This window comes from Dunckerocampus dactyliophorus, chromosome 15 (assembly GCF_027744805.1).
Source record: "Dunckerocampus dactyliophorus isolate RoL2022-P2 chromosome 15, RoL_Ddac_1.1, whole genome shotgun sequence".
NCBI classification, from domain to species: Eukaryota; Metazoa; Chordata; class Actinopteri; order Syngnathiformes; family Syngnathidae; genus Dunckerocampus; species Dunckerocampus dactyliophorus.
The window spans coordinates 14,750,813-14,764,101 of record NC_072833.1 but is presented as its reverse complement, the minus strand read 5'-3'; the positions used below and the strand labels follow the sequence as shown (position 1 = coordinate 14,764,101).

The following is a 13,289-nucleotide window of genomic DNA, read 5'->3' as shown; positions in this document are numbered from 1 at the left end:
GTTCTCAACCTTATTTTAATTTTAGCTATCTCAATTCTGTCAGTTTTACCAAGTCCAAAGAGTTTATGCCCATAGTTATCTTGGATGTGGGTTCAAATCTGGCATTTAGAAAATTGTTTGAGTATGTACAGTCCCAGAACAAATGGGATATTGTTTTCTCTGCACTAGCAATGTACAGTAGTACAAGCCATCTTGAAAGCCGGCTGAACCACCCACCACACGTGACACTACAGATCCCATGAAGCATCGCGGCATCCGGGTAACCCAGCTGTGGGGCGGAGGGAAAAAAACTCATTTTATGGAAGGTCCATTTCTGCTCGTACATAAGGACGTTTAATATAGCCCACACGGTAAGTGATATAAATGTGTCTGCAACTATCTAATAGACATTAAGAAACTCACTGAATGCTTTAGTAAAGTAAATGACAGAAACAAACAGTCGTCACGTAACGTTAGCCGCTGTCATCAAAGCGCTAACTTAGCATAGCCCGTTTACTCTCTGTTTATCGATCATTTGATTTGTTTAGTTTTATCTAGCATTTTTTTTTAACTTGGCTTACTTTTTAAAATATTGTCTCTTTTTAGCTCACGGGGAAATCATGCTGCTTCTAAAAGTGGGACAGTCTTCTGCACTTTGTGGTGCCATTCTGAGGAACACACCCGGTCTGAAAGGGTTTGTAACAATATGTGTAACATTGACTTTTTCAAGTAATACCAAAAGTATATTTACATAAAATTTACTTTTATTTAGGGCTCAATTTCAGACTGTTGTTGCTGTGAAAAACACACGTCTTTATGCAAGTCAAGCAGCACAGGTACGTCGGAGTAATACAAATATTGTATATTTACAGTACATATTGTGTACATTTGCTTAAGTGACTTATTCTGTGAAAAATATATATTGTTTTTGGCACCCTCAGTGCCTTGGTGTTGTTGGTGATATAACATGGTCGTCCCATTCTGGGATAAGTAGAGGAAAGTTCACTGGTCACATGACCCACTTGTAAAGGTGACACTGCAGCTGTCCTGACAGAACTTGTGCAGGAACTCATGTATACTGATAAAAACGTCTTTTAACCCCTAAATGTGCCACGTTTAGATTTTAACACCTCAAGCTTTGAATGAATGTCCTGCTCATAGCTGAATTTATGCTTTGGCAGACATTGGCAAAAGTACAGCACCATCCAAAATCCAAATGCACCAAACACAGAAATGATCCAAAAGCAAACACAAATAAAAATAATAAAACTAATGCAAAATAAAAATGCTACAAATGCCAAAAACAGGCACAACCCCTTATCTTGCAAAATTTATGTGATTGCAGTATTTTTTGTGTTGTGTGTTTTCCCCATGTTGGCCACAGTATTTTTTGTGTTGTGTGTTTTCCCCATGTTGGCCACCCTAAACCGTAAACCGTAAAAGGCACAAGATGTCAGTAAAAACAATGTAATTCTCTTTCTGGAGTGATCAAAATTCTTGTTTTATCATAGGCAGTGTTGGAGAAGCCGGCAGCAATCGGGACTGATTCTGCCAGTGTTGTGGACAAGAAGACTGCTGCAGCTGTATGTTTCTTCCCAAAATGTCAATGTGATGAGTGAACTCAAAGTTTGCATATTGGTGACTAAGATTCTTTCACTTAATGTTGTGTAGGAGTCCAAATCTTTTGCTGTCAACATTTTCAAAGGGCAGATTGCCACATCTCAAGTGTTTCCCTTCCCTTCAGGTAACAAACATTTTATTGAGAAGCTATTAAAGTGTGCAAATAACTTTAACGGACCATTTATCTTGTGTGTGTTTAGTCTTGAATGAAGAGCAGGAGCAGTTTCTCCGGGAGCTCGTTGGACCTGTCTGCAAATTCTTTGAGGTGGAATCCTATCAGTTTGAGCTCTCTTGTCTTCTTTTCTCCGATTGTTGTCGTGCTTAAATAGTCAGTTGTTTCCGCTTCATATCGGCAGGAGGTGAATGATTCGGCCAAGAATGACGCATTGGAGAAAGTGGAGGACCACACCATGCAGGGCCTGAAAGAGATGGGCGCCTTTGGCCTGCAGGTGCCGGCTGACCTGGGTGGGCTCGGCCTCACCAACACTCAGGTGTGTCTGCTTGGTAATGACGTGTGAATGACTTCTACACAGTGAGTGAGAACTTTGTCTATCTCTCCTCAGTATGCCCGCCTAGTGGAGATCGTCGGCACTCACGATCTTGGTGTTGGCATCACGCTTGGTGCCCACCAGTCTATCGGCTTCAAGGGCATTCTGCTTTTTGGGAACGCAGCACAGAAGGAGAAATACCTGCCTAAACTTGCATCCGGTAATCTTGTACTTTAAAATTTGCTGTTTCCATACATGCTGATTAGGGTTGCATTATTCTGCAACATATGAATCACAATTTTCTTGCTTAGAATTAAGATTGCAATTCTCTGGAATGTTTTTTTTTCTCACACATACATGCACACACACACTACATTTAGGGCCATGTACTTTCATTTTAAAGAAACCGCACTTTATTATTATTATTATTGTTGTTATTATTGTCAATATCATTATTGTCATTGTCTTGCTTTGCTTGAAAGAAACTTCCAATGGTCTTTCTGCCATTCTTCATGGGAGGTCCCCGAAGGACAGTTGACTGGGGGCCTTTTTTAATAGAAATTAATAGATACATGCTCATGCACGGAATAAAGACAAGTCGCTTCTCCCTCGAGCTGATGAATGACAGCCAGCGTGCCTCACCGGCCGGTGCAACTTGGGTAGTTAGGAGGACGTGTCGACCATCATGCTAACGAACGTGCACCGTGAGTCCTTGTGTAAAATGGCAGCATTTGTTTCTGATGCAGCTCGTTAAGTAAAATTGTTGCTATTTAGAACTATTTACTCAAATTTTTACTCTAATATTTAGCTATTTAGTCGTGTGTTAGTGTCAATGGAGATATTTTTGCTTGTTTTTTTTTTCAGCCCTAATGCTGATTTAGTATCCCCGCTAAAAGGGTGTATATAAAGGAATTATTAAAAATGCAATCGTGAGTTAGTTTGAATCAAGATATTTTTGTTCAATGTTTTTTTTCAGCACTAATGCTGATTATGTATCCCCGCTAAAAACGTGAATGTAAAGGAATGACGATGAGTGACTTTTGCATGTATGTCCAGGTGAGCACATTGCTGCCTTTTGCCTGACTGAGCCAGCCAGTGGCTCTGACGCTGCCTCCATCAAAACCACAGCTGTCCAGTCCCCCTGCGGACAGTACTTCACTCTAAATGGTAGCAAGATCTGGATCAGGTGAGACCACATGTCCTACATTGTATACTCACATCTCACAGGACTATTTTCTCACTTTTTTGACTTGCTGGCAGCAATGGGGGTCTGGCCGAAATCTTCACAGTTTTTGCCAAGACGCCAATAAAGGATCCGAAGACTGGACAGATGAAGGACAAGATCACAGCTTTTGTTGTGGAGAAGAGCTTCGGTGGTGTAACACAGTGAGACTTTTTGTTTCTTCTGACTGGTGGTCACCAAAATGTTGTGACTAGAGTTGATACATTTTTAGTTTTTTTTGTTTTTGTTTTTGTTTTTTACTAGAGTTGATTAATTTTTTTATTTTTTTTTCCTCCTTCCTAATCTGAAGTGGGCCACCAGAGAAAAAGATGGGCATTAAGGCCTCCAACACGGCAGAAGTTTACTTCGACAATGTTCGTGTGCCGGCCGACTGTGTGCTGGGCGAGATAGGTGGCGGCTTCAAGGTTGCTATGAACATCCTCAACAACGGCCGATTCGGTATGGCAGCTGCCCTCTCTGGCACCATGAAAGGAGCCATCAACAAAGCGGTGAGTTATTAATGTATTATATCAGGGTTGTCCAAACGTTTCCAGCGAGGGCAGCAAACTGAATCAGGTTAGGGGTTGGGTTTAGGTGTTAGGGACCGAAGGCCCTCATCTGTGTTGTAATGACTGGGTTTTTCAAAAGGACAACGCTGCACTTCACAATGTCCGCCAGACAAAGGACTTCCTCCATAGCATGTGTCATACTAGGGCCGAAACACTGCAGTTCACTACAGGTCCAACCAGCTTCTCCAGAAGGTGATTAATTAGCTCCTTCCCTCAAATTGAAGGAGGTGTTGATCATTAAAATCACCTGCTTTTGTAACTGTCAGGAAAGAAAACCTGCAGTGTCTGGGCCCTTCATGGCGCGAGTTTGACACCCCTGTTCCAGAGTAATAACGTCACTCTTTTGAACCACCATGCGTGTTCCCCTGATCTAAATCCAATTGAGAAGATTTGTTGCAAGGGATGTTAACAAAAAATAATTTAAAGACAAAGCTTTGTGTTACGGATCATACTGTGGCCGAGTGGTTAGCATGTTGCCCTCGCAGTCAGGAGACTGAGGGTGCAATCTCCATTTGGGCATCTCTACGTGAAGTTTGCATGTTTTCCGCATGCGTGGCTGTTTTCCGGGTACTCTGGCTTCCTTCCACATTCCAAAAATATGCAAGATGGCCTAGGTCTCACCAACACTCAGGAGTGCAAAATTAATTGTAAATTCTGAATGTGAGTGTCAATGGTTGGTTGTGCCCCTATGTGCCCTCTGATTGGCTTGTTACCAGTCCATCGTGTACCATACAATACCCCGTCTCTTGCCCGAACTCAGCTAGGATAGGCACTAGCTCACCCGTGACCCTAATGAGATGACAAGCAGTATAGAAAATGGATGATGGGATTTGTGTTATTAGTTGTTTATTTGTCAATATTTCAGCTTTTTTTCTGGACATTGCGCTTTTTTGCTGTTTTTTTTTCTTCCAATTTATGCTTTTTTATTTCTACAATGGAGGAGGTGTGGCCGTATACGTGGACAAACATCTGAACTACAAAATGGTAAAGAATTCAAGATTCAAGAGAGTTTTTGTCATGTGCATGGTAAAACAGCAGTTATACCATGCAATGAAAATCTTATTCTGTTCATTCTCCCAAGGAAAAGAAAGAAAAACACAAGAAAGAATAAGAACATAAGAAACATAAACACATATACATAAATACCAAGAAATTAAGCAACAACAACAGAAGAGACATTAATGCAAGTAAATAATACAAATAAATAAATAAATAAATAAAGTGCTATGAGTGTGTGTTGCGTGTGGCGTGTCTGAGTGCTTCATTGAGAAGCCTGATGGCCTGTGGGTAAAAGCTGTTTGCCAGCCTTGTGGTCCTGGACTTCAAACTCCTGTAGCGTCTGCCTGATGGCAGGAGTGTGAATAATGAGTGTTGTGGATGTGTGCTGTCCTTGATGAGGTTGTGTGTTCTGCGTAGGACTCTAGATGTATAAATGTCTTGCAGTGAGGGGAGGGCTGCCCTAACAATGTTCTGTGAGGTCTTGATCACCCGCTGGAGTGCCTTCCTATCACGTGTTGTACAGTTACCGTACCAAACAGTGATGGAGGCGGTAAGGACACTTTCGATGGTGCATCTGTAGAAGCAACTCAGGATTGTGGTGGACATGCCAAATTTCCTCAGTCTTCTCAGGAAGTACAGTCTCCTTTGGGACTTCTTCAGAATTTGTTGGGTGTTGTGAGACCAGGTGAGGTCCTCGCTGATGTGTGTGCCAAGGAACTTGAAGGTTTTCACCCTCTCCACCTCAGTCTCACCAATAAACAGGGGTCTATGTGGCTCCTTTTCCCTTGTTCTTGGGTCGATGATCATCTCTTTAGTCTTATCTGTATTGAGAAGGAGATTGTTATCACGACACCAAGCTATGAGGTCCGCCACCTCTCTTCTGTATGATGTTTCAACACCACCAGTGATCAGTCCGATGACTGTAGTGTCATCCGCAAATTTAATGATGCTGGTGTTGTTCTGGGAGGCCACGCAATCGTAGGTGAAGAGCGTGTAGAGGAGTGGACTCAGCACACACCCCTGTGGGGTCCCAGTGCTCACAATTCTTGAGCTGGATGTGCGGTTGTGGACTCTGACTGACTGGGGCCTGCCTGTGAGAAAGTTAAACACCCAGTTACAGAGGGAGGGAGACAGGCCAAGTGTGAGGAGCTTATTTGTGAGTTTGTGGGGGCTGACTGTATTAAAAGCGGAGCTATAGTCTATAAATAGCATTCTGACGTATGTGTCCTGGCCCTGTAGGTGAGAAAGGGCTGTGTGGATGGCAGTGTTGACTGCATCATCCGTGGACCGGTTCTGGCGATATGCAAACTGTAGAGTATATGGAGGAATATGTCCTTTGTCATTGATAACATTTTAGAATGTATAACAATCGAAAGCTGTAAAGAAAAAAGCAAAAATGTGTTAATAAGTTGTGTGTACAGAACTCCAAAGTCAAAGATTGGAATATTTGAGGATTGGATTAAGACAACGTTTACAGACATAGGTCAAAAAACTACTTTCATATGTGGAGACTTCAATATTGACTTCTTGAACTCACACAAGTGCAAGGAAATAGACGACTTCACAGATACAATGTATAGTTTGAGTTTATATCCTAAAATCATTAGACCAAGCAGAATAACAGACCACTGTGCCACCCTCATTGATAATATATTCACCAATGACTTTGATAACAACACCATCAGTGGCCTGCTAATTAGTGACATCAGTGATCATCTTCCAGTGTTCACAATCTTCAATGAACATTATAAGAAAAAACAGGTGGAGGCAAAAAAGACTTTTCAAAGATTGCGTACAGAGGATAACATCCGTGCCTTCAAGAAAGGACTAGAAGAACAAAGTTGGGAGAGTGTCTACAGTGCAATAGATGTGGACGAGGCATATGACAGCTTCCTTGGTACTTATATAGAGCTCTACGATAAGAACTGTCCCTGGCAAGAAAAGCCCAAGAAGCAAAAGAGAAACAACCAGCCATGGATGACAAAAGGACTAAAAACGCCTGTAAGAAGAAGAACACATTATACAGGACATTCATCATTCAACAAACTAAAGAAGCAGAACAAAAGTATAAGACTTACAAAAATAAGAAAAAAGCTTTGTTCTTTCTTTCTTTATTTATTTAGTATTGTCATTATTATTATTATTATTATTATTATTATTATTATTATTAATGTATATGTGTATGTATATATATAATTTTTTTTCTTTTTCTTTTTTTTGGGGGAGGGCTATCTTACCGTTATCTATTATGTGTTATCCTGACTATCACAGAAAACATGACATGGAATGCAGGAAGTGAACAACATGTACTGTACAAGATGTAGATTTGGATGGGGGGTAGGATTAAATAAGCTTTGCTTCTTCCTACTCCTTTTGGACATGTAGAACTGTGAAAAAATGATTCATAAGATGTATTCCATTGTAACCTTCATGTTCAAATAAACTAAACCAAACCAAACCAAACCAAACAATGTGCCACCAATTTTAAAAAAGCTGCAGGCTGCAAATTGCCCACAGGTTACACTTCGAACACCCCTGCATTATTTGAATTAATCTCTAATGCACAGGTTAATGGTTTTTTCCCATTTTCACTAGGTGGACCATGCAACCAACAGAACTCAGTTTGGAAACAAGATCCACACCTATGGGACCATCCAGGAGAAGCTTGCCCGTATGACCATGCTGCAATACGTCACAGAGGTTGGTAGAACTTCAGCATCAACTTTTAAATCTTTTAATTGACTGATGTACTTTTGTGTATTCTGCAGTCTCTGGCCTACATGATCAGTGGCAACATGGACAGTGGAGCAACTGAGTTCCAGATCGAAGCTGCCATCAGCAAGATCTTTGCCTCTGTGAGTAGCTTTCCATGAACAGGATGTTAAGCCTGGGTTGCAGGTGCTCATTTGCGTATTTTTGTTAACAGGAAGCAGCTTGGACTGTGACTGACGAGTGTATTCAGGTCATGGGCGGCATGGGCTACATGAAGGTGAGGGATCATTCCACATCCACAGAATATACAGTGGAACCCGCTTAAGTTGGTTGCGCTTATGTCGCCAACCCATCTATGTCAATCAAGTCATCAAGTCCCAGTCCACCGTGTTACAATTCTTAATAAAAGTGCCGGCTTAAGTCAGCGTCAACATACTGTACATCAGGGGTCACCAATGTCGTGCCCACGGGCACCAGGTAGCCCCCCATGACCACATGAGGTGCCCGCAAGCCTGCTTTTCATTCAGGTTTTCAGTTAATAATGAAAGAACAGTAGAAAGAAATGCATTCTGAAATACAAAATGTGAGTTGTGGACACCAGCATTTTGTTAATGTTCTGGTAAAACAAGCATATTCACTTTTTTTGGGTTTAAAATAAGCTCTGAAAATAAATGTTACAAAAATGAGTAGCTCTTGGCGATTTTCATTTTGTAAAAGTAGCTCTCACAAGGAAAAACTTTGGTGACCCCTGCTGTACATAGTCGCATAGAAAATATTGTAATGTTGGTGAAATGATGATGAGCCAGCCTTTTATTGGTGTGTGTAAAACAGCATGTCGTCTCTGCAACACTTCATCTCTATAGGCTTGGCTCTAACTAACAAACGCCAATGCTCCCCATAGCCAAACCCCTGAACCATAGCACAAAACCATACACAATACTCCCGTCATTACTATATCATATGAAGACAGAATAACCAAAATAAAAATATGCACAATTGAGGAAAACTATACTAACAAACTGCCATAAGTTCAAAAATACTGGTACTTTATTGCCCATTCGCCGTTGTATCTTGATAGTCACAAGTAAATGTGCAAACAATGGTTAATTTCGGGTATGTCCACAACGGCCAGCGTTAGCCAGCCGGTCTGAAGGTTGTTGAGATAAGCAGGTTTCACTGTACTGAAGTGTGAGTCAGTTTAAAATAATGTTGCTAAAAATGAACCACGTAGCACCCCACTTATCATTGCCAGGCTCGTCACACAATGGATAAAGGCACAGTCACTGAATTTGTTTGGGTCATCAGAGGGGAACGCATTCTTTTCTGCAAGCACTCAAAGGGCACAGGCATGATAACCTGTACACGCTAATGCTGTGCATCACCTTTTTAAAGATCAGATTAACATACCTACAGTATGCGATTGGAAGCCAGTTTGCACATGCATGTACAGTAGATCCCTGCTCTTTATGTGAGTTACATTCCACGCCTACCAGTGAATGGCAAAAGTCTGTGAGTAATTAAAGGGATAGTTAGGATTTTTTGACATGAAGTTGTATGACATCTCCATCAGCAGTGTAGTCCATCAATAGTGACTTACGCCGCACTTGGTCCTGTGAGCCCAGTTCTGGTCGGATTTCGGTGATGAGAAATGTAGTTCCGGTTACTTATTGGGGTTACTTCAGTAAAAAGAGTTTGGCTTCTCAAAACAATATGTGTTCGAAAGAGTAATACATTTGCATAACAAAAATGCCTGCTCAAAAAAATCAGACCTCACAAATCGCTGGATTTATGTAACAGATGCCAGCCTGTGAGGCTGTGCAAGTGTATGTTGGTAAACATCACTCCCTCTGCCTTAAGAGCTGCGCTGAACACGCGGTCGACAGTCCGGGCTTTTGGCCGTGTGGTCAGCGCTCTCGTCTTCCATTGCGAAGGTCCTGTATTCGAGCCCCGGTGCGGGCAGTGTGAAGCAGGACGGGTTACATTTACTTTTGTCGTCATCACTGCATCTTCATCACACACACAACAATGGACAGCTGATAGCGCGCATTAATACGACGTCAGAGAAAGTAACGCCAAGCAATTTGTGAGGTCTGATTTTTTTTTTTTTTTTTTAGGAGGCATTTTTGATATGAAGATGTATTACTCTTTTGAACGCATATTGTTTTGAGAAGCCAAACTCTTAAGTTACTAAAGTAACCCCAATACCTAACAGGACCTACATTTCTCATCACTGTAATCCAATCAGAACTTTGCTCACGGGACTTCACGGGAAGTGTGGGGTAAGATGTCACTCTTAATGGTACACTGCTGATGAGGATGTCATACAACTTAATGTCAAAAAATCGGAACTGTCCCTTCAATACTTCCCTAAATTGTCTATTTTTAACACATAGCTCACTGCAAACCCTCCTGTTTGCTTGACGTTTACGTTATCCTCCGATTTTGGATCAACATTTACAATACAAATCACAGTTGGAATTATTAGATTCAGCTTCAGAACTCTCTCTCCAATTGTCATTGTTTGCCAACGTCCTAAACTAAATGCAAAATTGAGGTTTAAGCCTTAAATATGCCTCATACAATTATTAAATGCATTTAAAGTAGAAGATGTAGAGATGCTGGCTGTTGGCTTTCTTACCCATATCAGATATACCGATATTGTCCATTTCATTATTGATACCAATATCAACCGATACTGATGTAGGCAGCAGCTCTTCCCTCAAAGTAAAGTCAGGTCACATCTCATGTAATAAATGAAGATGTTATGTCTATTTTACTGTGATGCCACTGGATGTTAAATAAGACAAAATACTACAATATGCAATTTAAGTTATAGAAAAAGTGCCATTTATTTTAAACATTTTGTCTCAACAAAGACATTTAAAAAATCATGATCAATTAAAGGAAGACTGCTTACTTCCCCCTCACATACTTACAACTTTCATTGTGAATTGAAGCCATTTTTCTGAGACCCTTATTTTGTTAGATGCCGTCTAACAGGATGTAATGTGCCGTGTTTTTATTGTGAAGGGCGGAAGTGTGCTGTTTTCTCTTTGAGCTCTTGATGGCTGTGTGGTGTGATGGTGGATGGAGCTCCGTGGCCTCGATGGTTGGGGACCCCTGGCATTGACTTTTTAAAGAATGCATGTAAACTGGGATTTCACATAGAAATGTGAAAAATGGAGAAACCAAACTATTTTGTGATTCCGACTGCTTTAGTGTATGTACGTAAATGTCCTGACTATCATGCTCCCGAGCTAAGAAGTACATATGGTCTTCCACAGGACTCTGGAGTGGAGCGAGTGATGAGGGATCTGAGAATTTTTCGCATCTTTGAGGGCACCAACGATATTCTCAGGCTTTTTGTGGCCCTCAATGGCTTCCAGGTGAATACTGTTACATCTGAAAGAGACTGCATCACCTTTGACCCTTGCTTTGTCTGCTCCTCAGAATGCTGGCAACCAATTGAAGAGCTTGCAAAAAGCAATAAAGAACCCACTCGGCAATGCTGGGCTCCTGGCAGGAGAGCTTACCAAGAGAGCTAAAAGGTAACGTCTAAGTGCTCCATTATTTTTAAGTTTCAGTTTGATTCGCCATTACCAAATGGAATAACGCTGGCTTATCTCTCGCTTTTAGGAAGGCAGGCATGAGCACGGGCTTGACACTTCAAGGGACCGTCCACCCTGAATTGGCTCATAGTGGTGAACTGGTGTGTTAATCAGTCTGTTACTTAAATTTACTTTTTTGTGGCACATTAACTTTTTTTTTGTCATTCTGCTACTTAGGCCGTGAAAGCGATTGAACAATTTGGCATGGTCATTGAGGAGCTTCTTATCAAACATGGCAAGAAGATTATTGGTGAGTTTGTAGTAGGCCATGCACAACAATTTCCTCAGTACATTTGAGAAAATGGGGAGATAAACAATATTCTCCTATTGCAGATGAGCAGTTTGTATTGCAGAGAGTTGCCGACTGTGCCATTGACATCTACACCATGGTTGTTGTCCTTGCAAGGTACAGAAACATTCTTCTTGTCTGAGTGTGTCCACTATTATCTGCATAGCCTGGCATGATTGTTGTCCTCCACAGGGCTTCACGCTCACTCAGTCAGGGTCACCCTTCAGCCCAACATGAGAAGGTTTTGTGCGAGACCTGGTGTGTGGAGGTGAGATGTGCTTAAAAAAAACATGCGCACACACACATAACACACAACAGATATCCTCAATATAAGCTTGTATGTTTGGAGAATTCATGCACAAAGGATTTATTTGTATTAAAAGGAATTGACCCTTTATTGCATGATCTCCATTGGGAGATCCGAGTGAGGACATTTTTCTTGTTTGGTTCTTCAGGCCCATGATAGACTCATGCGGGACATCAAGGCGCTGCGTTCCAACCAATCCAGGCATCTCTTCAAGAATTTGCGGGCCATTTCCACGGCGGTGGTGGAGAACGGCGGAACGGTGGCGCCTCACCCGCTGGGTTTCTAAACACTCTTCTCCGATTGTGTCTTTTTTTTTTTTTTTTTTTCTTTTCACCCGCCGGATCTTCGAGCAACATATCACGAAACCTGTGGCTGTGGCACCCCGCCATCAGTATGAAGGGATAGTTCGGATTTTTTGACATGAAGTTGTATGACACCTCCATCAGCAGTGTAGTCAATCAGCAATGACTTACCTCCCACTTGGTCCCGTACACAACAAAGAGAAAGTAAAGCAGAGCGATTTGTGAGGTCTGATTTTTTTCGAGGACCAACTAACCGGAACTAATTTTCTCATCACCAAAATCCTACAAGAACTGGGCTCACGGGACAAAGTGTGGTGTAAGTCCCTGTTGATGGACTACACTGCTAAGGGGGATGTCATACAACTTAATGTAAAAAAATCCAACCTATCCCTTTAAGCTGGTAATGACGTTTTTCCTTCAGCGTGTTTATGGATGTGTTCAGGCTTGATTGTTGTATGTTACTGTTTGAATACTAGAGATGAACTTTAAGCCGTAAAAACCACAGAGTTTAGTCAAAAGCCGGTCAAAGAAAAACCGTGAACACCTCATTTCATAGATGTTGGAGAGCAAATGTCTTCATGATATGATTCTTTGCAGCCTTCCTGTTTGTGCTGAACATTGAACCTGTTGAAAGGGAGTGAAGTGTCATTTTAGAGCAAATATATCCTAGGTGATTTTTCTTTGTACTGCATTTAAAATGTGTTGAAATACTGGTACGGGATGTAAATGTTTTCAGTGCTGCAATTGCATGTTGCATAATTATGGAACATATGACCACGAATAGAGGACTACTGTACTGCCTTGGCCAACACCTAAAACCTGTATTTAACCCCCCATCCCCATGACAACAAAAGCAAATCAGCCAGTCTGATTTATTGCATCATTTTTAGCAAGGAGGGATTTTTTTTTTTTCTACTAAAATTGTTTTGCTGTAACAAAGCAGTTGACAACTCTTATCAATAAAGCTGCCTTAGCACAAATGCGCATTGATGTTGGATTTTTTTAAGTAACTTTCTGCACAGTTAAACAAGACAGATTTAGACTGACTTTCTGGTTCTGTAGCTGCATAGTAACATTTAATTGTTGTGCACTAAAATGCCGCTGCACTAAAATACACTTTGCTTTCACTGCTGGTGGGCCGTTTTAAGTGCTGTCAATTTAAGACCAGGTGCTATTTGGAGATGTGTAACGTTT

At 41.3% G+C, this 13,289-nt stretch overlaps 1 protein-coding gene across 1 annotated transcript; it reads left to right on the top strand.

The window, feature by feature from the left end:
• The first annotated feature begins 226 nt into the window (after positions 1 to 226).
• Positions 227 to 13,079, top strand: acadvl (acyl-CoA dehydrogenase very long chain). Its single transcript, XM_054753469.1, has 21 exons — positions 227 to 350; positions 586 to 673; positions 752 to 815; positions 1,491 to 1,562; positions 1,651 to 1,723; positions 1,800 to 1,864; positions 1,956 to 2,090; positions 2,163 to 2,307; positions 3,144 to 3,273; positions 3,348 to 3,473; positions 3,620 to 3,818; positions 7,473 to 7,577; positions 7,646 to 7,732; positions 7,804 to 7,866; positions 10,874 to 10,975; positions 11,040 to 11,137; positions 11,226 to 11,298; positions 11,375 to 11,447; positions 11,531 to 11,603; positions 11,679 to 11,754; positions 11,942 to 13,079. The coding sequence occupies exons 2-21, from the start codon at positions 600 to 602 to the stop codon at positions 12,077 to 12,079; spliced, it is 1,971 nt and encodes a 656-aa protein (XP_054609444.1). The 5' UTR covers positions 227 to 350; positions 586 to 599; the 3' UTR covers positions 12,080 to 13,079.
• The last annotated feature ends 210 nt before the right edge of the window (positions 13,080 to 13,289 follow it).